At 50.4% G+C, this 22,621-nt stretch overlaps 1 protein-coding gene and 3 long non-coding RNA genes across 4 annotated transcripts; all 4 read right to left on the reverse strand.

The window, feature by feature from the left end:
- Positions 1 to 1,086: 1,086 nt before the first annotated feature.
- LOC125320893 (basic salivary proline-rich protein 1-like) lies at positions 1,087 to 11,733 on the reverse strand. Its single transcript, XM_048293312.1, has 6 exons — positions 11,492 to 11,733; positions 10,605 to 10,741; positions 9,098 to 9,201; positions 6,683 to 6,763; positions 1,660 to 1,981; positions 1,087 to 1,214 (listed from the first exon to the last, which is right to left on the reverse strand). The coding sequence occupies exons 1-6, from the start codon at positions 11,731 to 11,733 to the stop codon at positions 1,087 to 1,089; spliced, it is 1,014 nt and encodes a 337-aa protein (XP_048149269.1).
- Positions 11,734 to 12,075: 342 nt separating this feature from the next.
- LOC125320897 lies at positions 12,076 to 13,083 on the reverse strand. Its single transcript, XR_007201339.1, has 2 exons — positions 12,821 to 13,083; positions 12,076 to 12,302 (listed from the first exon to the last, which is right to left on the reverse strand). It is a non-coding gene; the product is annotated as an uncharacterized LOC125320897 (long non-coding RNA).
- A 956-nt stretch (positions 13,084 to 14,039) lies between these two features.
- On the reverse strand, positions 14,040 to 15,487 carry LOC125320901. Its single transcript, XR_007201342.1, has 4 exons — positions 15,461 to 15,487; positions 15,280 to 15,298; positions 14,703 to 14,941; positions 14,040 to 14,328 (listed from the first exon to the last, which is right to left on the reverse strand). It is a non-coding gene; the product is annotated as an uncharacterized LOC125320901 (long non-coding RNA).
- Positions 15,488 to 19,380: 3,893 nt separating this feature from the next.
- On the reverse strand, positions 19,381 to 21,100 carry LOC125320899. Its single transcript, XR_007201340.1, has 2 exons — positions 20,980 to 21,100; positions 19,381 to 19,888 (listed from the first exon to the last, which is right to left on the reverse strand). It is a non-coding gene; the product is annotated as an uncharacterized LOC125320899 (long non-coding RNA).
- Positions 21,101 to 22,621: the final 1,521 nt, after the last annotated feature.

A 22,621-nucleotide genomic window follows, 5' to 3' on the forward strand; every position in this document is an offset into this window, starting at 1 on the left:
CCAGTCCAAACCAGTAACCCCAAATCCCCTTTTCCCCCTTTTAACCCTTTTTTCCCCACTTTTAACCCTTTTTTCCCCAGTTTTTCCCCAGTTTTTACCCAATTTTCGCCTTTTTCCCCCCAATTCCCACCCTCCCAGTATAAACCAGTACAAACCAGTCCAAACCAGTCCAAACCAGTAACCCCAAATCCCCTTTTCCCCCCCTTTTTAACCCTTTTTTTCCCCACTTTTAACCCTTTTTTCCCCATTTTTCCCCATTTTTTCACCAACTTTTTACTCATTTTTCCCCAATTTTTACCCAAATTTCTCCTTTTTTCACCCAATTCCCACCCTCCCAGTATAAACCAGTCCAAACCTGTCCAGACCAGTCCAAACCAGTAACCCCAAATCCCCTTTTCCCCCCACTTTTAACCCTTTTTTCCCCATTTTTTACTCATTTTTCACCAATTTTTACCCAAATTTCTCCTTTTTTCCCCCAATTCCCACCCTCCCAGTATAAACCAGTCCAAACCTGTCCAGACCAGTCCAAACCAGTAACCCCAAATCCCCTTTTCTCCCCTTTTTAACCCTTTTTTCACCACTTTTTAACCCTTTTTCCCCCATTCTTTACTCATTTTTCACCAATTTTTGCCTTTTTTCCCTCAATTCCCACCCTCCCAGTCCAAACCAGTACAAACCAGTATAAACCAGTCCAAACCAGTAACCCCAAATCCCCTTTCCCCCCTTTTTAACCCTTTTCCCCCCCACTTTTAACCCTTTTTGCCCCACTTTTAACCCTTTTTTCCCCATTTTTTCACCAATTTTTACCCAATTTTTGCCTTTTTTCCCCCAAATCCCACCCTCCCAGTCCAAACCAGTACAAACCAGTCCAAACCAGTAAAACCAGTCCAAACCAGTCCAAACCAGTAACCCCAAATCCCCCTTTGCCCCCTTTTTAACCCTTTTTCCCCCCACTTTTAACCCTTTTTTCCCCATTTTTTACTAATTTTTTACTCATTTTTCACCCATTTTTACCCAAATTTCGCCTTTTTTCCCCCAAATCCCACCCTCCCAGTATAAACCAGTACAAACCAGTATAAACCAGTCTCACCTGGGGGTACTGGTGGCCGATCCTGGCCAGCTCCTCCCGCAGGAGCCGCTCCCGGAGCCGCTCCGAGCCCAGGAGCCCCCGGAGGGTTTGGGGAGAATTGGGGCGATTTTGGGCAATTTGGGGCCTCGGGGGAATTTTGGGGCCGATTCCGGGGATTTTGGGAAAATTTGGGGGGGTTTTGAGGGGATTTTGGGGGATTTGGGGAAAATCCTGGGGGATTTTGGGGGGATTTGGGGGGATTTGGGGAAAATCCGGGGGGATTTTGGGGGAATTTTGGGGGATTTCGGGGGGATTTTGGGAAATTTCGGGTGGATTTGGGAGGATTTCGGGTGGGTTTTGGGAAATTTTGGGGAGATTTTGGGGGATTTTGAGTGGAATTTGAGGGATTTCGGGTGGAATTCGGGGGATTTTGGGATCTTGAGCAGCTTCGGGAAGATTTTGGGGGATTTCGGGTGGAATTTGAGGGATTTGGGGTGGAATTTGGGGAGTTTCGGGCGGATTTTGGGGGATTTGGGGTGGATTTTGGGGGATTTGGGGTGGATTTTGGGGGATTTTGGGTGGAATTTCACTGATTTTGGGTGGATTTGGGGGGATTTTGGGTGGATTTTGGGGGATTTGGGGTGGAATTTGGGGGATTTCGGGTGGATTTTGGGCCGTTTCGGGTGGATTTTGGGCTGTTTCGGGGTGAATCGGGGCCATTTTGGGGTGGATTTGGGGCGTTTTGGGGTGGATTTGGGGGATTTTGGGGTGGATTTGGGGGATTTTGGGGTGATTTTGGGGGATTTTGGGGGGATTTTGGGGCATTTTGGGGGGTCCCAGCAGGAAACTCCGGAGCTCTTCCCGCTTTTCCCGCAGGCGCCGCTGCAGCTCCGGGAGCAGCCGGGGCAGCACCTGAGGGGCATTTTGGGGTGAATTTGGGGGAATTTGGGTAAATTTGGGGCATTTTGGGTCAATTTGGGGCATTTTGGGTCAGTTTGGGGCATTTTGGGGGCAATGTGGGGGAGTTTGGGGCATTTGGGGTGAATTTGGGGCATTTTGGGTCAATTTGGGGCATTTTCGGTCAGTTTGGGGCATTTTGGGGGCAATTTGGGGCATTTTGGGGTGAATTTGGGGCATTTTGGGTCAGTTTGGGGGATTTTGGGTCAATTTGGGGCTTTTTGGGTCAGTTTGGGGCATTTTGGGGGCAAGTTGGGGCATTTTGGGGTGAATTTGGGGCATTTTGGGTCAATTTGGGGTGAATTTGGGGGGTTGGGGCATTTGGGGTCAATTTGGGGCATTTTGGGTCAGTTTGGGGCATTTTGGGTCAATTTGGGGCATTTTGGGTCAATTTTGGGTCAATTTGGGGGGGGTTGGGGCATTTTGGGTCAATTTGGGGCATTTTTGGGTCAGTTTGGGGCATTTTGGGGGCAATTTGGGGCATTTTGGGGTGAATTTGGGGCATTTTGGGTCAGTTTGGGGGATTTTGGGTCAATTTGGGGCTTTTGGGGTCAGTTTGGGGCTTTTGGGGTCAGTTTGGGGGATTTTGGGTCAATTTGGGGCATTTTGGGTCAATTTGGGGTGAATTTGGGGGGTTGGGGCATTTGGGGTCAATTTGGGGCATTTTGGGTCAGTTTGGGGCATTTTGGGTCAATTTGGGGGGAGTTGGGGCTTTTTGGGTCAATTTGGGGCATTTTGGGGTCAGTTTGGGGCTTTTGGGGTCAGTTTGGGGCTTTTGGGGGGCAATGTGGGGGAGTTTGGGGCATTTTGGGGTGAATTTGGGGCATTTTGGGTCAGTTTGGGGCATTTTGGGGTGAATTTGGGGCATTTTGGGTCAGTTTGGGGCATTTTGGGGTGAATTTGGGGCTTTTTGGGGTGAATTTGGGGCTTTTTGGGTCAGTTTGGGGCATTTTGGGGTCAATTTTGGGGCATTTTGGGGTCAATTTGGGGCTTTTTGGGTCAGTTTGGGGCATTTTGGGTCAATTTTGGGGCATTTTGGGGTGAATTTGGGGCTTTTGGGGTCAGTTTGGGGCTTTTGGGGTCAGTTTGGGGCATTTTGGGGTCAATGTGGGGCATTTTGGGTAAATTTGGGGCATTTTGGGTCAATTTGGGGCTTTTTGGGTCAGTTTGGGGCATTTTGGGGCAGATTTTGGGGCAGATTTGGGGATTTTGGGGTCCCAGCTGTATCTGGGGTGCATTTTGGGGTGGATTTGGGTGGATTTGGGGTGTATTTTGGGGTGACTTGTGGCGGATTTGGGGCAGATTCGGGGGTTTTGGGGTCCCAGCTGTATTCGGGTGTACCTGGGCTGCATTTTGGGGTGATTTGGGGGGATTTGGGGTGGATTTGGGGCATTTTGGGGCGGATTTTGGGGCAGATTTGGGGGTTTTGGGGTCCCAGCTGTATTTGGGTGTATCTGGGCTGCATTTTGGGGTGATTTGGGGGGATTTGGGTGGATTTGGGGCATTTTGGGGCGGATTTGGGGGTCCCAGGTGGATTTGGGGTGAATTTTGGGGTGGATTTGGGGTGATTTGGGGAGATTTGGGTGGATTTGGGGCAGATTTGGGGGTTTTGGGGTCCCAGGTGTATCTGGGTGTACCTGGGCTGCATTTTGGGGTGATTTGGGGTGATTTGGGGTGGATTTGGGGCATTTTGGGGCGGATTTTGGGGCGGATTTGGGGATTTTGGGGTCCCAGCTGTATCTGGGTGTATCTGGGCTGCATTTTGGGTGGATTTGAGGTGGATTTGGGGCATTTTGTGGCGGATTTTGGGGCAGATTTGGGCATTTTGGGGTCCCAGGTGTATCTGGGTGTACCTGGGCTGCATTTTGGGGTGATTTGGGGTGATTTGGGGTGGATTTGGGGCATTTTGTGGCGGATTTTGGGGCGGATTCGGGGGTTTTGGGGTCCAAGGTGTATCTGGGTGTATCTGGGCTGCATTTTGGGGGGATTTGGGGGGATTTGGGGTGGATTTGGGGCATTTTGTGGCGGATTTTGGGGCAGATTTGGGCATTTTGGGGTCCAAGGTGTATCTGGGTGTACCTGGGCTGCATTTTGGGGTGATTTGGGGTGATTTGGGGTGGATTTGGGGCATTTTGGGGCGGGTTTTGGGGTGGATTCGGGGGTTTTGGGGTCCAAGGTGTATCTGGGTGTATCTGGGCTGCATTTTGGGGGGATTTGGGGGGATTTGGGGCATTTTGGGGTGGATTTTGGGGCAGATTTGGGCATTTTGGGGTCCCAGCTGTATTAGGGTGTATCTGGGGTGGATTTGGGGCATTTTGGGGCGGATTTTGGGGCGGATTTGGGGATTTTCAGGTCCCAGCTGTATTTGGGTGTATCTGGGGTGGATTTGGGGGGATTTGGGGGGATTTGGGTGGATTTGGGGCATTTTGGGGCGGATTTGGGGGTCCCAGGTGGATTTGGGGTGAATTTTGGGGTGGATTTGGGGTGATTTGGGGCATTTTGGGGCGGATTTTGGGGCGGATTTGGGGATTTTCAGGTCCCAGCTGTATTTGGGTGTATCTGGGGTGGATTTGGGGGGATTTGGGGCATTTTGTGGAGGATTTGGGATGGATTTGGGGATTTTGGGGTCCCAGCTGTATTTACGTGTATCTGGGGTGAATTTTGGGGTGGGTTTGGAGTGATTTGGGGCATTTTGGGGCGGATTTGGGGCAGATTTGGGGGTTTTGGGGTCCCAGCTGTATTGGGGTGGATTTGGGGGAGAATTTGGGGCATTTTGTGGCGGATTTTGGGGCAGATTTGGGGATTTTCAGGTCCCAGCTGTATTTGGGTGTACCTGGGCTGCATTTTGGGGTGGTTTGGGTGGATTTGGGGCATTTTTTGTCGGATTTTGGGGCAGATTTGGGCATTTTGGGGTCCCAGCTGTATTGGGGTGTATCTGGGGTGCATTTTGGGGTGATTTGGGGTGATTTGGGGTGGATTTGGGGCATTTTGTGGCGGATTTTGGGGCAGATTTGGGGGTTTTGGGGTCCCAGGTGTATCTGGGTGTATCTGGGCTGCATTTTGGGGTGATTTGGGTGGATTGGGTGGATTTGGGGCATTTTGGGGCGGATTTGGGGGTCCCAGGTGGATTTGGGGTGAATTTTGGGGTGGATTTGGGGTGATTTGGGGAGATTTGGGTGGATTTGGGGCAGATTTGGGGGTTTTGGGGGTCCCAGGTGTATCTGGGTGTACCTGGGCTGCATTTTGGGGTGATTTGGGGGGATTTGGGTGGATTTGGGGCATTTTGTGGCGGATTTTGGGGCGGATTCGGGGGTTTTGGGGTCCAAGGTGTATCTGGGTGTATCTGGGCTGCATTTTGGGGGGATTTGGGGGGATTTGGGGCATTTTGGGGTGGATTTTGGGGCAGATTTGGGCATTTTGGGGTCCCAGCTGTATTAGGGTGTATCTGGGGTGGATTTGGGGCATTTTGGGGCGGATTTTGGGGCGGATTTGGGGATTTTCAGGTCCCAGGTGTATCTGGGTGTATCTGGGGTGGATTTGGGGCATTTTGGGGCAGATTTTGGGGCAGATTTGGGGATTTTCAGGTCCCAGGTGTATCTGGGTGCATCTGGGCTGCATTTTGGGTGGATTTGAGGTGGATTTGGGGCATTTTGGGGCGGATTTTGGGGCGGATTTGGGGGTTTTGGGGTCCCAGCTGTATTTGGGTGTATCTGGGGTGCATTTTGGGGTGATTTGGGATGGATTTGGGGCATTTTGGGGCGGATTTTGGGGCGGATTTGGGCATTTTGGGGTCCCAGCTGTATTGGGGTGTATCTGGGGTGGATTTGGGGCATTTTGGGGTGGATTTGGGGCATTTTGGGGCGGATTTTGGGGCGGATTTGGGCATTTTGGGGTCCCAGCTGTATTTGGGTGTATCTGGGGTGCATTTTGGGGTGATTTGGGATGGATTTGGGGCATTTTGGGGCGGATTTTGGGGCGGATTTGGGCATTTTGGGGTCCCAGCTGTATTGGGGTGTATCTGGGGTGGATTTGGGGCATTTTGGGGTGGATTTGGGGCATTTTGGGGCGGATTTTGGGGCGGATTTGGGGGTTTTGGGGTCCCAGCTGTATTTGGGTGTATCTGGGGTGCATTTTGGGGTGATTTGGGATGGATTTGGGGCATTTTGGGGCGGATTTTGGGGCGGATTTGGGCATTTTGGGGTCCCAGCTGTATTGGGGTGTATCTGGGGTGGATTTGGGGCATTTTGGGGTGGATTTGGGGCATTTTGGGGCGGATTTTGGGGCGGATTTGGGCATTTTGGGGTCCCAGCTGTATTTGGGTGTATCTGGGGTGCATTTTGGGGTGATTTGGGATGGATTTGGGGCATTTTGGGGCGGATTTTGGGGCGGATTTGGGCATTTTGGGGTCCCAGCTGTATCGGGGTGTATCTGGGGTGGATTTGGGGCATTTTGGGGCGGGTTTTGGGGTGGATTCGGGGGTTTTGGGGTCCCAGCTGTATTTGGGTGTATCTGGGCTGCATTTTGGGGTGATTTGGGGTGGATTTGGGGCATTTTGTGGCGGATTTTGGGGCAGATTTGGGGGTTTTGGGGTCCCAGGTGTATCTGGGTGTACCTGGGCTGCATTTTGGGGTGGTTTGGGGGGATTTGGGGGCTCACCTGGGGGCGGGGCGTGCCCGTCTCGGGGGGTCCCCGGCGCAGCCCGGCCCAGCTCAGCTGCAGCTGCAGCGCCCCCAGAGCCTGCGGGGGGAACAACGCCCGGATTTTGGGGCATTTCGGGCGGATTTCGGGCGATTCGGGCACTTTGGGGGGGTTGGGAAGGAATTTTGGGGGGATTTTGGGAATTTTGGGGGGGTTTGGGGGATTTTGGGGGAGTTTGGGGGGATTTTGGGGGGATTTTGGGAACTTTGAGGGGGTGGGAAGGAATTTTAGGGGATTTTAGGGGAGTTTGGGGGGATTTTGGGGGGGTTGGGAAGGAATTTTGGGGGGATTTTGGGAACTTTGAGGGGGTTGGGAAGGAATTTTGGGGGGTTTTGGGGATTTTGGGAGTTTGGGAAGGAATTTTGGGGAGGTTGGGAAGGAATTTTGGAGAGGTTTTGGGGATTTTGGGGAGGTTGGGAAGGAATTTTGGGGGATTTGGGGAATTTTGGGGAGGTTTGGGGGACTTTGAGGGGGTTGGGAAGGAATTTTGGGGGGGTTTTGGGGATTTTTGGGGGGGTTTTGGGGATTTTGGGGGAGTTTTGGGGATTTTGGGGGGGATTTTGGGGGGATTCGGGGAGTTTGGGGGGTTGGGAAGGAATTAAGGGGGGGTTTGGGGGATTTTGGGGGGATTTTGGGGGCATTTTGGGAACTTTGAGGAGGTTGGGAAAGAATTTTGGGGGGTTTTTTGGAGATTTTGGGGGAGTTTGGAGGAATTTTGGGGGGTTTTGGGGGGATTTGGGAACTTTGAGGGGGTTGGAAAGGAATTTTGGGAGCATTTGGGGGATTTGGGAGGGTTGGGAAGGAATTTTGGGGGGGTTTGGGGGATTTTGGGGGGGTTTTGGGAACTTTGGGGGGATTTTGGGAACTTTGGGGAGGTTTTGGGGACTTTGAGGGGATTTGGAAGGAATTTTGGGGGGATTTTGGGAACTTTGGGGGGGTTGGGAAGGAATTTTGGGGGGGTTTTGGGGAATTTTGGGGGAATTTTGGGGGATTTTGGGGGAATTTGGAAACTTTGGGGGGGTTGGGAAGGAATTTTGGGGGCAGTTGGGGGATTTTGGGGGGTTGGGAAGGAATTTTGGGGGGATTTCAGGGATTTGGGGGAGTTTTGGGAATTTTGGGGGGATTTTGGGGGGATTTGGGGACTTTGAGGGGGTTGGGAATTTTGGGGGGATTTTGGGAACTTTGGGGAGGTTTTGGGGACTTTGGGGAGGTTGGGAAGGAATTTTGGGGAGGTTTTGGGGAATTTTGGGGGGCTGGGAAGGAATTTTGGGGGGGGTTGGGAATTTTGGGGAGGTTTGGGGGACTTTGAGGGGGTTGGGAAGGAATTTGGGGATTTTGAGGGGATTTTTGGGGGCAATTTGGGGCAAATCTTGAGGGAATTTTTGGGAGAATTTTGGGGAATTTTGAGGGATTTTGGGGAAGATTTTGGGGAATTTTGGGGGATTTTAGAGGGAATTTTCGGGAGGGTTTTGGGGAATTTCGGGGGGGTTTTTGAGGGAATTTTGGGGGGATTTTTGAGGGAATTTTTGGTAGGATTTTGGAAAATTTTGGGGGGTTTTTGAGGGAATTTTGGGGGGGTTTTGGAGGGAATTTGAGGGGATTTTAGAGGGAATTTTGGAGAGGATTTTGGGGAGGATTTTGGGGAATTTTGGGGAGGATTTTGGGGAATTTTGGGGGGGTTTTTGAGGGAATTTTGGGAGGGTTTTTGAGGGAATTTTGAGGGGATTTTAGAGGGAATTTTGGAGAGGATTTTGGGGAGGATTTTGGGGAATTTTGGGGAGGATTTTGGGGAATTTTTGGGAGGATTTTTGAGGGAATTTTTGGGAGGATTTTTGAGGGAATTTTGGGGAGGATTTTGGGGGCCTTTTTGAGGGAATTTTGGGGGGTTTTTGAGGGAATTTTCGGGAGGATTTTGGGGAATTTTGAGGGGGTTTTTGAGGGAATCTTGGGAGGGTTCTTGAGGGAATTTTGGGGAGGATTTTGGGGAATTTTGGGGGGGTTTTTGAGGGAATTTTGGGAGGGTTTTTGAGGGAATTTTGAGGGGATTTTAGAGGGAATTTTGGGGAGGATTTTGGGGAATTTTGGGGGGGTTTTTGAGGGAATTTTGGGGGGTTTTTGAGGGAATTTTGAGGGGATTTTAGAGGGAATTTTGGAGAGGATTTTGGGGAGGATTTTGGGGAATTTTTGGGAGGATTTTTGAGGGAATTTTGAGGGGATTTTTGAGGGAATTTTGGGGAGGATTTTGGGGGCCTTTTTGAGGGAATTTTGGGGGGGTTTGAGGGAATTTTGGGGGGTTTTTGAGGGAATTTTCGGGAGGATTTTGGGGAATTTTGGGGAGGGTTTTGGGGAATTTTGGGGGCATTTGGGACTCACGGGGGGGTCGAAGTCTCGGGGGTCCCGGATCAGCTCCCCCAGAAGGCGCCAGAGCAGCTCCAGGGGCAGCCACAGCCCCCGGCCTGGGCCAGCAGCTCCTCGGCCTGGGGGGACCCCAAAAACACCTCAGGGACCCCCGAAAAACCCCAAAAACCCCCAAAATCCAACCCAGGGACCCCCGAAAAACCCCAAAATCCAACCAGGGACCCCCCAAAACCCAACCCAAAACCCCAAAATCCAACCCAGGGACCCCCAAAAACCCCAAAATCCCACCCAGGGACCCCCAAAATCCCCAAAATCCAACCCAGGGACCTCCAAAAAACCCCAAAATCCAACCCAGGGACCCCCCAAAACCCCAAAATGCCACCAAAATTCCCCCAAACCCCAAAATCCAACCCAGGGACCCCCCAAAACCCCAAAATCCAACCCAGGGACCCCCAAAATCCAACCCAGGGACCCCCCAACACCCCAAAATCCAACCCAGGGACCTCCAAAAACCCCAAAATCCAACTCAGGGACCCCCAAAAACCCCAAAATCCCACCCAAAATTCCCCAAAACCCAAAATCCAACCCAGGGACCCCAAAATCCCACCCAGGGACCCCCCAAAACCCCAAAATCCAACCAGGGACCCCCCAAAACCCAAAATCCAACCAGGGACCCCCAAAATCCAACCCAGGGACCCCCCAAAACCCCAAAATCCAACCCAGGGACCCCAAAAACCCCAAAATCCAACCCAGGGACCCCCAAAAACCAACCCAGGGACCCCCAAAATCCCCAAAATCCAACCCAGGGACCCCCAAAAACCCCAAAATCCAACCCAGGGACCCCCAAAAACCCCAAAATCCCACCCAATATTCCCCAAAACCCCAAAATCCCACCCAGGGACCCCCAAAAACCCCAAAACGCCACCCAAAATGCCCAAAATGCCACCCAAAATCCAAAAATCCAAGCCAGGCACCCCCAAAACCCCTAAAATCCTACCTAAAATCCCACCCAGGGACCCCCAAAAACCCCAAAATCCCCCCCAAAATTCCCCAAAACCCCAAAATCCCACCCAGGGACCCCCAAAATCCCCAAAATCCCCCCCAAAATGCCCCAAAACCCCAAAAATCCAACCCAGGGACCCCCAAAATCCCCAAAACCCAACCCAGGGACCCCCAAAATACCCCAAAACCGGGAAGATTCAGGGCAACGTTGCAAGAATTTGGGCAAAGAGAGGGAATTTGGGGCTAAAACCCAGGAAAACGGGAAATTTCGAGCGGATTCGGGCTAAATCTGCGAAAACGGGGACATTCACGGCAATTTTGGGCTAAAACTGGGGGGAATCGGGAAATCCAGAGCGATTTTCGCCTCAGTTTTTTGGGGGGGGGGGGGGGGGGGGGGGGGGGGAGGGGAGAGAGGGAATTCCCGGCCAAAATTCGGGGCTCAAAAAGAGGAATTTCAGCCCAATCCCAAATTGAATCCCCTCGCCCCCTGCAGCCCCCAAATTTGGGGTTCCAGCCCCACCTGGCGCAGCTCCTTCTGCAGGGGGGGGCTGAGCCCATCCCCCCCCAGGAGCCCCCCCAAATCCTGCAGCAGCCGAGCCAGCCCCGGGTGGGCTCCCAGCTCCTGGGGGGTGGCGGAATTTGGGGGTCCCGGGAGGTCTTCACCTGGGGTTTTTTTATTTTTTTGGGGAGAAAAACAAAATTTAGGGAGATTGGGGTGGTTTGGTTTTTTTTTGTTTTTTTTTTTTTTTGAGGGGGTTCTCACCTGGCAGCAGCAGGTCCAGGCTCGGGAGCTCCTCAAGAGCCATTGGGGGCGTCTGGAATTGGGGGTGCGGACCGCCCCCCCCCCGAAATTAATTCAAGGAAGTCAAAAAATCTCCTTTTCCCCTCAGGGGAACCCCAAAATCCCCTCAGGGAACCCCAAAATCCCCTCAGGGAACCAAAGCGTCACTCAGGAGGCCGCAAATTCCCCTCAGGACGTCCCAGACTCCCCTCAGGACCTCCCCCAAACCCCTCAGGATCCTCCAAAGCCCCTCAAGGACGCTGCACGCCTCCTCAAGGACCCCATAAAACCCGCCAAGGACGCGATAAAACCCCTCGAGGATGCCCCAAATCCCCCTCAGAACCACCCGAAGCCCCCTCCGGACCCCGCAAACCCCTCAGGGAACACCGAGCCCCCCCCCCCCCCCCCCCCCCACCACCCCCACCTCCAGGCCCCCTCTCAGAAACGCCCGCGAACCGCGCCGAAACCGCGGTTTTCCTCCAAAAGCCACGCGGAAACCGCCCAGAAATGCCCGCAGAAGCAGCCGGGAGCCGTCGGGAGCCTTTCCCAGCCTTTTCCTCGCATTCCCGACCCGTTTTTGCCAAATTTCCCCCCAAATTTCCGCCCCCGGAGCCGCTTCCCCTCACGGGCTTCCCGCCGAGCCGCGCCCGGCCACGCCCACCTGGGAGCGGCAGCCAATGGGAGCTCGGGGCGGGAAAAACGCGGGCCAATGGGAGCGCAGGGCGGGAAAAGCGCGGAGAGGCGGGCGGTGACTCGTGAGTGACAGCGCGGTTGGCCAATGAGAGAGCAGAGATGGGAGGAAGCGGCCAATGGGAAGCGAGGGGCGGGGCAAAGCCGCGCCGGCGGCTCCCAGTTTATCCCAGTTCATCCCAGTCCAGCCCAGCGGCCAATGGGAAGCGAGGGGCTTTTCCCCAACCCCGAAATCCCATTAAAACCGCCCAAAAAAGAGCCCGAAAAGCAGCGATTTTTGTCACCCGAACTGCACGGGTTTCTCCTCGATTTTCCCGAAATTCCCGGATTTTTTTTTATTTTGCCCCAAAATTCCCGGATTTTTTCCCCAAAATTCCCGGATTTTCTCCCAATTCTCTCGGCAGCTCCTGGAGCTCTCCCAGCCCTTCTGACTCCCCCCAAAAACCCCAAAAATCCGACAAAAACACCAAAAATTCCCCACAAATTCCACATTTTTTTCCCCAAAATTTGGCTTTTTTCCCCCCAAAATTCCACTTTTTTTTCACTCAGTTTTCCCAAAACTCCCGGATTTTACCCAGAAACCCCTCGGACCTCTCCCGCTCTCTTAACCCCTTCAAACCCCCCCAAAACCCCCCAAAAACCCCCAAAACTCCCCCAAAAAACCCACCACTTTTTCCACGTAAACTCCATTTTTTTGACTCTTTTTTCCCAAATTTCCACGTTTTTTCCCCAAAATTCCCGGATTTTCTCCCAATTCTCTCGGCAGCTCCTGGAGCTCTCCCAGCCCTTCTGACACCCCCAAAAAAACCCAAAAAACCCCAAAACTCCCCCAAAAAAACACCAATTTTTCCACACAAACTCCATTTTTTTTGGCTCTTTTTTCCCAAATTTCCACATTTTTTTCCCAAAATTCCCCGTTTTTTCCCCAAAATTCCCGGATTTTCTCCCAATTCTCTCGGCAGCTCCTGGAGCTCTCCAGCCCTTCTGACTCCCCCAAAAACCCCCAAAAACCCCCAAAAATTCCCCACAAATTCCACATTTTTTCCCAAAATTCGGCTTTTTTTCCTCCAAAATTCCACTTTTTTTCACTCAATTTTTCCCAAAATTCCGGATTTTCCCCAAAATTCTCTCGGCATCTCCTGGAGCTCTCCCAGCCCTTCTGACACCCACAAAAAAACCCAAAACCCCCCTAAACTCCCCAAAAAAACACCACTTTTTTCCACGTAAACTCCATTTTTTTGGCTCTTTTTTTCCCAAATTTCCACGTTTTTTCCCCAAAATTCCCGGATTTTCTCCCAATTCTCTCGGCATCTCCTGGAGCTCTCCCGCTCTTCTCAACCCCTTCAAACCCCCCCAAAAACCACCAAAACCCGCCACTTTTCCACCATTTATTCCCCAAACCCCCCCCGGTTTTTTTTTCCCCTCTTTGCCCGAATCCGCCCTTTTTCGCCCCGGCTCTCACTCGCCGTAGCGCCGCTGCAGCTCGCCCACGTCGTGCTGGGCCACCCCAAAACCCCCAAAACCCCCCAAAATCACACCAAAATCCCCAGGTTTCCACACAAACTCCGATTTTTGCCTCTTTTTTCCCAAATTCGGCATTTTTTTCCCCAAAATTCCCCGTTTTTTCCCCAAAATTCCCGGATTTTCTCCCAATTCTCTCGGCAGCTCCTGGAGCTCTCCCAGCCCTTCTGACACCCACAAAAAAACCAAAAAAACCCCTAAACTCCCCCAAAAAAACACCAATTTTTTCCACACAAACTCCATTTTTTTTGGCTCTTTTTGCCCAAATTTCCACATTTTTTTTCCCCCAAAACTCCCGGATTTTCTCCCAATCTCTCGGCAGGCTCCTGGAGCTCTCCCAGCCCTTCTGACTCCTCCAAAAACCCCCAAAAACTCCAAAAATTCCCCACAAATTCCACATTTTTTCCCAAAATTCGGCTTTTTTTCCTCCAAAATTCCACTTTTTTTCACTCAATTTTTTCCCAAAATTCCCCGTTTTTTCCCCAAAATTCCCGGATTTTCTCCCAATTCTCTCGGCAGCTCCTGGAGCTCTCCCAGCCCTTCTGACTCCCCCAAAAACCCCCAAAAATTCCCCACAAATTCCATATTTTTTCCCCAAAATTCGGCTTTTTTTCCTCCAAAATTCACTTTTTTTCACTCAATTTTTTCCCAAATTCCCGGATTTTCCCCAAAATTCTCTCGGCATCTCCTGGAGCTCTCCCGCTCTTCTCAACCCCTTCAAACCCCCCCAAAACCACCAAAACCCGCCACTTTTCCACCATTTATTCCCCAAACCCCCCCCGGTTTTTTTTCCCCTCTTTGCCCGAATCCGCCCTTTTTCGCCCCGGCTCTCACTCGCCGTAGCGCCGCTGCAGCTCGCCCACGTCGTGCTGGGCCACCCCAAAACCCCCAAAACCCCCCAAAATCACACCAAAATCCCCCAGGTTTCCACACAAACTCCGATTTTGCCTCTTTTTTCCCAAATTCGGCATTTTTTTCCCCAAAATTCCCCGTTTTTTCCCCAAAACTCCCGGATTTTCTCCCAATTCTCTCGGCAGCTCCTGGAGCTCTCCCAGCCCTTCTGACACCCACAAAAAAAACCCAAAAAACCCCTAAACTCCCAAAAAAACACCAATTTTTCCACACAAACTCCATTTTTTTGGCTCTTTTTGCCCAGATTTCCACATTTTTCCCCAAAATTCGGCTTTTTTTCCCCAAAACTCCCGGATTTTTACCCAGAAACCCCTCGGACCTCTCCCGCTCTTCTTAACCCCTTCAAACCCCCCCAAAAACCCCCAAAAAACCACAACTTTTCCACATAAACTCCATTTTTTTGGCTCCTTTTTCCCAAATTTCCACATTTTTTCCCCAAAATTCCACTTTTTTTTCACCAAAATTCTGCATTTTTACCCGAAAATTCCCAGATTTTCTCCCAATTCTCTCGGCAGCTCCTGGAGCTCTTCCCAGCCCTTCTGGCACCCCCAAAAAACCCCCAAAAATTCCCCACAAATTCCACATTTTTTCCCAAAATTCGGCTTTTTTTCCTCCAAAATTCCACTTTTTTTCACTCAATTTTTTCCCAAAATTCCCGGATTTTCCCCAAAATTCTCTCGGCATCTCCTGGAGCTCTCCCAGCCCTTCTGACACCCCCAAACCCCCCCAAAAAACCACCAAAACCCGCCACTTTTCCACCATTTATTCCCCAAACCCCCCCCGGTTTTTTTTCCCCTCTTTGCCCGAATCCGCCCTTTTTCGCCCCGGCTCTCACTCGCCGTAGCGCCGCTGCAGCTCGCCCACGTCGTGCTGGGCCACCCCAAAACCCCCAAAACCCCCCAAAATCACACCAAAATCCCCCAGGTTTCCACACAAACTCCGATTTTTTGCCTCTTTTTCCCAAATTCGGCATTTTTTTCCCCAAAATTCCCCGTTTTTTCCCCAAAATTCCCGGATTTTCTCCCAATTCTCTCGGCAGCTCCTGGAGCTCTCCCAGCCCTTCTGACACCCCCAAAAAAACACCCAAAAAACCCCTAAACTCCCCCAAAAAAACACCAATTTTTCCACACAAACTCCATTTTTTTGGCTCTTTTTGCCCAAATTTCCATATTTTTTCCCCAAAATTCCCGGATTTTCTCCCAATTCTCTCGGCAGCTCCTGGAGCTCTCCCAGCCCTTCTGACTCCCCCAAAAACCCCCAAAAACCCCCAAAAATTCCCCACAAATTCCACATTTTTTCCCAAAATTCGGCTTTTTTTTCCTCCAAAATTCCACTTTTTTTTCACTCAATTTTTTCCCAAAATTCCCAGATTTTCCCCAAAATTCTCTCGGCATCTCCTGGAGCTCTCCCAGCCCTTCTGACACCCACAAAAAAACCCAAAACCCCCCTAAACTCCCCCAAAAAAACACCACTTTTTTCCACGTAAACTCCATTTTTTTGGCTCTTTTTTTCCCAAATTTCCACGTTTTTTCCCCAAAATTCCCAGATTTTCCCCAAAATTCTCTCGGCATCTCCTGGAGCTCTCCCGCTCTTCTCAACCCCTTCAAACCCCCCCAAAAACCACCAAAACCCGCCACTTTTCCACCATTTATTCCCCAAACCCCCCCCGGTTTTTTTTCCCCTCTTTGCCCGAATCCGCCCTTTTTCGCCCCGGCTCTCACTCGCCGTAGCGCCGCTGCAGCTCGCCCACGTCGTGCTGGGCCACCCCAAAACCCCCAAAAACCCCCCAAAATCACACCAAAATCCCCCAGGTTTCCACACAAACTCGATTTTTGCCTCTTTTTTCCCAAATTCGGCATTTTTTTCCCCAAAATTCCCCGTTTTTTTCCCCAAAACTCCCGGATTTTCTCCCAATTCTCTCGGCAGCTCCTGGAGCTCTCCCAGCCCTTCTGACACCCACAAAAAAAACCCAAAAAACCCCTAAACTCCCCCAAAAAAACACCAATTTTTCCACACAAACTCCATTTTTTGGCTCTTTTTGCCCAAATTTCCACATTTTTGCCCAAAATTCGGCTTTTTTCCCCAAAACTCCGGATTTTTACCCAGAAACCCCTCGGACCTCTCCCGCTCTTCTTAACCCCTTCAAACCCCCCCAAAAACCCCCAAAAAACCACCAACTTTTCCACATAAACTCCATTTTTTTGGCTCCTTTTTCCCAAATTTCCACATTTTTTCCCCAAAATTCACTTTTTTTCACCAAAATTCTGCATTTTTACCCGAAATTCCCAGATTTTCTCCCAATTCTCTCGGCAGCTCCTGGAGCTCTCCCAGCCCTTCTGACACCCCCAAAAACCCCCAAAAATTCCCCACAAATTCCACATTTTTTCCCAAAATTCGGCTTTTTTTCCTCCAAAATTCCACTTTTTTTCACTCAATTTTTTCCCAAAATTCCCAGATTTTCCCCAAAATTCTCTCGGCATCTCCTGGAGCTCTCCCGCTCTTCTCAACCCCTTCAAACCCCCCCCAAAAAACCACCAAACCCGCCACTTTTCCACCATTTATTCCCCAACCCCCCCCCGGTTTTTTTTTCCCCCTCTTTGCCCGAATCCGCCCTTTTTCGCCCCGGCTCTCACTCGCCGTAGCGCCGCTGCAGCTCGCCCACGTCGTGCTGGGCCACCCCAAAACCCCCAAAACCCCCCAAAATCACACCAAAATCCCCCAGGTTTCCACACAAACTCCGATTTTTGCCTCTTTTTTCCCAAATTCGGCATTTTTTTCCCCAAAATTCCCCGTTTTTTCCCCAAAACTCCCGGATTTTCTCCCAATTCTCTCGGCAGCTCCTGGAGCTCTCCCAGCCCTTCTGACACCCACAAAAAAAACCCAAAAAAACCCCTAAACTCCCCAAAAAAACACCAATTTTTCCACACAAACTCCATTTTTTTGGCTCTTTTTGCCCAGATTTCCACATTTTTCCCCAAAATTCGGCTTTTTTTCCCCAAAACTCCCGGATTTTTACCCAGAAACCCCTCGGACCTCTCCCGCTCTTCTTAACCCCTTCAAACCCCCCCAAAAACCCCAAAAAACCACCAACTTTTCCACATAAACTCCATTTTTTTGGCTCCTTTTTCCCAAATTTCCCACATTTTTTTCCCCAAAATTCCACTTTTTTTCACCAAAATTCTGCATTTTTACCCGAAAATTCCCAGATTTTCTCCCAATTCTCTCGGCAGCTCCTGGAGCTCTCCCAGCCCTTCTGGCACCCCAAAAACCCCCAAAAATTCCCCACAAATTCCACATTTTTTCCCAAAATTCGGCTTTTTTTCCTCCAAAATTCCACTTTTTTTCACTCAATTTTTTCCCAAAATTCCCGGATTTTCCCCAAAATTCTCTCGGCATCTCCTGGAGCTCTCCCAGCCCTTCTGACACCCCCAAACCCCCCCAAAAACACCAAAACCCGCCACTTTTCCACCATTTATTCCCCAAACCCCCCCGGTTTTTTTTCCCCTCTTTGCCCGAATCCGCCCTTTTTCGCCCCGGCTCTCACTCGCCGTAGCGCCGCTGCAGCTCGCCCACGTCGTGCTGGGCCACCCCAAAACCCCCAAAACCCCCCAAAAATCACACCAAAATCCCCCAGGTTTCACACAAACTCCGATTTTTGCTCTTTTTTCCCAAATTCGCATTTTTTTCCCCAAAATTCCCCGTTTTTTCCCCAAATTCCCGATTTTCTCCCAATTCTCTCGGCAGCTCCTGGAGCTCTCCCAGCCCTTCTGACACCCCCAAAAAAACCCAAAAAACCCCTAAACTCCCCCCAAAAAAACACCAATTTTTCCACACAAACTCCATTTTTTTTGGCTCTTTTGCCCAAATTTCCATATTTTTTCCCCAAAATTCCCGGATTTTCTCCCAATTCTCTCGGCAGCTCCTGGAGCTCTCCCAGCCCTTCTGACTCCCCCAAAAACCCCAAAAACCCCCAAAAATTCCCCACAAATTCCACATTTTTTCCCAAAATTCGGCTTTTTTTTCCTCCAAAATTCCACTTTTTTTCACTCAATTTTTTCCCAAAATTCCCAGATTTTCCCCAAAATTCTCTCGGCATCTCCTGGACCTCTCCGCTCTTCTCAACCCCTTCAAACCCCCCAAAAACCACCAAAACCCGCCACTTTTCCACCATTTATTCCCCAAACCCCCCCCGGTTTTTTTTCCCCTCTTTGCCCGAATCCGCCCTTTTTCGCCCCGGCTCTCACTCGCCGTAGCGCCGCTGCAGCTCGCCCACGTTCGTGCTGGGCCACCCAAAACCCCCAAAACCCCCAAAAATCACACCAAAATCCCCCAGGTTTCCACACAAACTCCGATTTTTGCCTCTTTTTTCCCAAATTCGGCATTTTTTTCCCCAAAATTCCCCGTTTTTTCCCCAAAATTCCCGGATTTTCTCCCAATTCTCTCGGCAGCTCCTGGAGCTCTCCCAGCCCTTCTGACACCCCCAAAAAACCCCCAAAAACCCCCAAAAATTCCCCACAAATTCCATATTTTTTCCCAAATTCGGCTTTTTTTCCTCCAAAATTCCACTTTTTTTCACTCAATTTTTCCCCCAAAATTCCCAGATTTTCCCCAAAATTCTCTCGCATCTCCTGGAGCTCTCCCAGCCCTTCTGACACCCCCAAACCCCCCAAAAACCACCAAAACCCGCCACTTTTCCACCATTTATTCCCCAAACCCCCCCGGTTTTTTTTCCCCTCTTTGCCCGAATCCGCCCTTTTTCGCCCCGGCTCTCACTCGCCGTAGCGCCGCTGCAGCTCGCCCACGTCGTGCTGGGCCACCCCAAAACCCCCAAAACCCCCCAAAATCACACAAAATCCCCCAGGTTTCCACACAAACTCCGATTTTTGCCTCTTTTTTCCCAAATTCGGCATTTTTTTCCCAAAATTCCCCGTTTTTTTCCCCAAAATTCCCGGATTTTCTCCCAATTCTCTCGGCAGCTCCTGGAGCTCTCCCAGCCCTTCTGACACCCCCAAAAAAACCCAAAAAACCCCTAAACTCCCCCAAAAAAACACCAATTTTTTCCACACAAAACTCCATTTTTTGGCTCTTTTTGCCCAAATTTCATATTTTTTCCCCAAAATTCCCGGGATTTTCTCCCAATTCTCTCGGCAGCTCCTGGAGCTCTCCCAGCCCTTCTGACACCCCCAAAAACCCCCCCAAAAACCCCCCAAAAATTCCCCACAAATTCCACATTTTTTCCCAAAATTCGGCTTTTTTTCCTCCAAAATTCCACTTTTTTTCACTCAATTTTTTCCCAAAATTCCCGGATTTTCCCCAAAATTCTCTCGGCATCTCCTGGAGCTCTCCCGCTCTTCTCAACCCCTTCAACCCCCCCCAAAAACCACCAAAACCCGCCACTTTTCCACCATTTATTCCCCAAACCCCCCCGGTTTTTTTTCCCCTCTTTGCCCGAATCCGCCCTTTTTCGCCCCGGCTCTCACTCGCCGTAGCGCCGCTGCAGCTCGCCACGTCGTGCTGGGCCACCCCAAAACCCCCAAAACCCCCCAAAATCACACCAAAATCCCCCAGGTTTCCACACAAACTCCGATTTTTGCCTCTTTTTTCCCAAATTCGGCATTTTTTTCCCCAAAATTCCCCGTTTTTTCCCCAAAATTCCCGGATTTTCTCCCAATTCTCTCGGCAGCTCCTGGAGCTCTCCCAGCCCTTCTGACACCCCCAAAAAACCCAAAAAACCCCTAAACTCCCCCAAAAAAACACCAATTTTTCCACACAAACTCCATTTTTTTGGCTCTTTTGCCCAAATTTCCACCATTTTTGCCCCAAAATTCGGCTTTTTTTCCCCAAAACTCCCGGATTTTTTACCCAGAAACCCCTCGGACCTCTCCCGCTCTTCTTAACCCCTTCAAACCCCCCCAAAAACCCCCAAAAAACCACCAACTTTTCCACATAAACTCCATTTTTTGGCTCCTTTTTCCCAAATTTCCACATTTTTTCCCCAAAATTCCACTTTTTTTCACCAAAATTCTGCATTTTTACCCGAAAATTCCAGATTTTCTCCCCAATTCTCTCGGCAGCTCCTGGAGCTCTCCCAGCCCTTCTGACACCCCCAAAAACCCCCAAAAATTTCCCACAATTCCACATTTTTTCCCAAAATTCGGCTTTTTTTCCTCCAAAATTCCACTTTTTTTCACTCAATTTTTTCCCAAAATTCCCAGATTTTCCCCAAAATTCTCCTCGGCATCTCCTGGAGCTCTCCCGCTCTTCTCAACCCCTTCAAACCCCCCCAAAAACCACAAAACCCGCCACTTTTCCACCATTTATTCCCCAAACCCCACCCGGTTTTTTTTCCCCTCTTTGCCCGAATCCGCCCTTTTTCGCCCCGGCTCTCACTCGCCGTAGCGCCGCTGCAGCTCGCCCACGTCGTGCTGGGCCACCCCAAAACCCCAAAACCCCCCAAAATCACACCAAAATCCCCCAGGTTTCCACACAAACTCCGATTTTTGCCTCTTTTTTCCCAAATTCGGCATTTTTTTCCCCAAAGTTCCCCGTTTTTTCCCCAAAATTCCCGGATTTTCTCCCAATTCTCTCGGCAGCTCCTGGAGCTCTCCAGCCCTTCTGACACCCCCAAAAAAACCCAAAAAACCCCTAAACTCCCCCAAAAAACCACCAATTTTTCCACACAAACTCCATTTTTTTGGCTCTTTTTGCCCAAATTTCCACATTTTTTTCCCCAAAATTCCCCGTTTTTTCCCCAAATTCCCGGATTTTCTCCCAATTCTCTCGGCAGCTCCTGGAGCTCTCCCAGCCCTTCTGACACCCCAAAAACCCCCAAAAACCCCCAAAAATTCCCCACAAATTCCATATTTTTTCCCAAAATTCGGCTTTTTTTCCTCCAAAATTCACTTTTTTTCACTCAATTTTTTCCCAAAATTCCCAGATTTTCTCCCAATTCTCTCGGCATCTCCTGGAGCTCTCCCAGCCCTTCTGACACCCCCAAACCCCCCCAAAAACCACCAAAACCCGCCACTTTTCCACCATTTATTCCCCAAACCCCCCCGGTTTTTTTTCCCCTCTTTTGCCCGAATCCGCCCTTTTTCGCCCCGGCTCTCACTCGGCCGTAGCGCCGCTGCAGCTCGCCCACGTCGTGCTGGGCCACCCCAAAACCCCCAAAACCCCCCCAAAATCACACCAAAATCCCCAGGTTTCCACACAAACTCCGATTTTTGCCTCTTTTTTCCCAAATTCGGCATTTTTTTCCCCAAAATTCCCGTTTTTTCCCCAAAATTCCCGGATTTTCTCCAATTCTCTCGGCAGCTCCTGGAGCTCTCCCAGCCCTTCTGACACCCCCAAAAAAACCCAAAAAACCCCTAAACTCCCCCAAAAAACCACCAATTTTTCCACACAAACTCCATTTTTTTGGCTCTTTTTGCCCAAATTTCCACATTTTTTTCCCCAAAATTCCCCGTTTTTTCCCCAAAATTCCCGGATTTTCTCCCAATTCTCTCGGCAGCTCCTGGAGCTCTCCCAGCCCTTCTGGCACCCCCCCAAAAACCCCCAAAAAATTCCCCACAAATTCACATTTTTCCCAAAATTCGGCTTTTTTTTCCTCCAAAATTCCACTTTTTTTCACTCAATTTTTCCCAAAATTCCCGGATTTTCCCAAAATTCTCTCGGCATCTCCTGGAGCTCTCCCGCTCTTCTCAACCCCTTCAACCCCCCAAAAAACCACCAAAACCCGCCACTTTTCCACCATTTATTCCCCAAACCCCCCCCGGTTTTTTTTCCCCTCTTTGCCCGAATCCGCCCTTTTTCGCCCCGGCTCTCACTCGCCGTAGCGCCGCTGCAGCTCGCCCACGTCGTGCTGGGCCACCCCAAAACCCCCAAAACCCCCCAAAATCACACCAAAATCCCCCAGGTTTCCACACAAACTCCGATTTTTGCCTCTTTTTTCCCAATTCGGCATTTTTTTTCCCCAAAATTCCCCGTTTTTTCCCCAAAATTCCCGGATTTTCTCCCAATTCTCTCGGCAGCTCCTGGAGCTCTCCCAGCCCTTCTGACACCCCCCAAAAAAACCCAAAAAACCCCTAAACTCCCCCAAAAACACACCAATTTTTCCACACAAACTCCATTTTTTTGCTCTTTTTGCCCAAATTTCCATATTTTTTCCCCAAAATTCCCGGATTTTCTCCCAATTCTCTCGGCAGCTCCTGGAGCTCTCCCAGCCCTTCTGACTCCCCCAAAAACCCCCAAAAAACCCCAAAAATTCCCCACAAATTCCACATTTTTTCCCAAAATTCGGCTTTTTTTCCTCCAAAATTCCACTTTTTTTCACTCAATTTTTCCCAAAATTCCCAGATTTTCCCCAAAATTCTCTCGGCATCTCCTGGAGCTCTCCCAGCCCTTCTGACACCCACAAAAAAACCCAAAACCCCCCTAAACTCCCCCAAAAAAACACCACTTTTTTCCACGTAAACCTCCATTTTTTTGGCTCTTTTTTTCCCAAATTTCCACGTTTTTTCCCCCAAAATTCCCAGATTTTCCCAAAATTCTCTCGGCATCTCCTGGAGCTCCCCTCCCCCCCCCCCGCTCTTCTCAACCCCTTCAAACCCCCCCAAAAACCACCAAAACCCGCC

The sequence above is a fragment of the Corvus hawaiiensis genome, unplaced genomic scaffold, assembly GCF_020740725.1.
Source record: "Corvus hawaiiensis isolate bCorHaw1 unplaced genomic scaffold, bCorHaw1.pri.cur scaffold_271_ctg1, whole genome shotgun sequence".
In the NCBI taxonomy this organism is placed as follows: domain Eukaryota; kingdom Metazoa; phylum Chordata; class Aves; order Passeriformes; family Corvidae; genus Corvus; species Corvus hawaiiensis.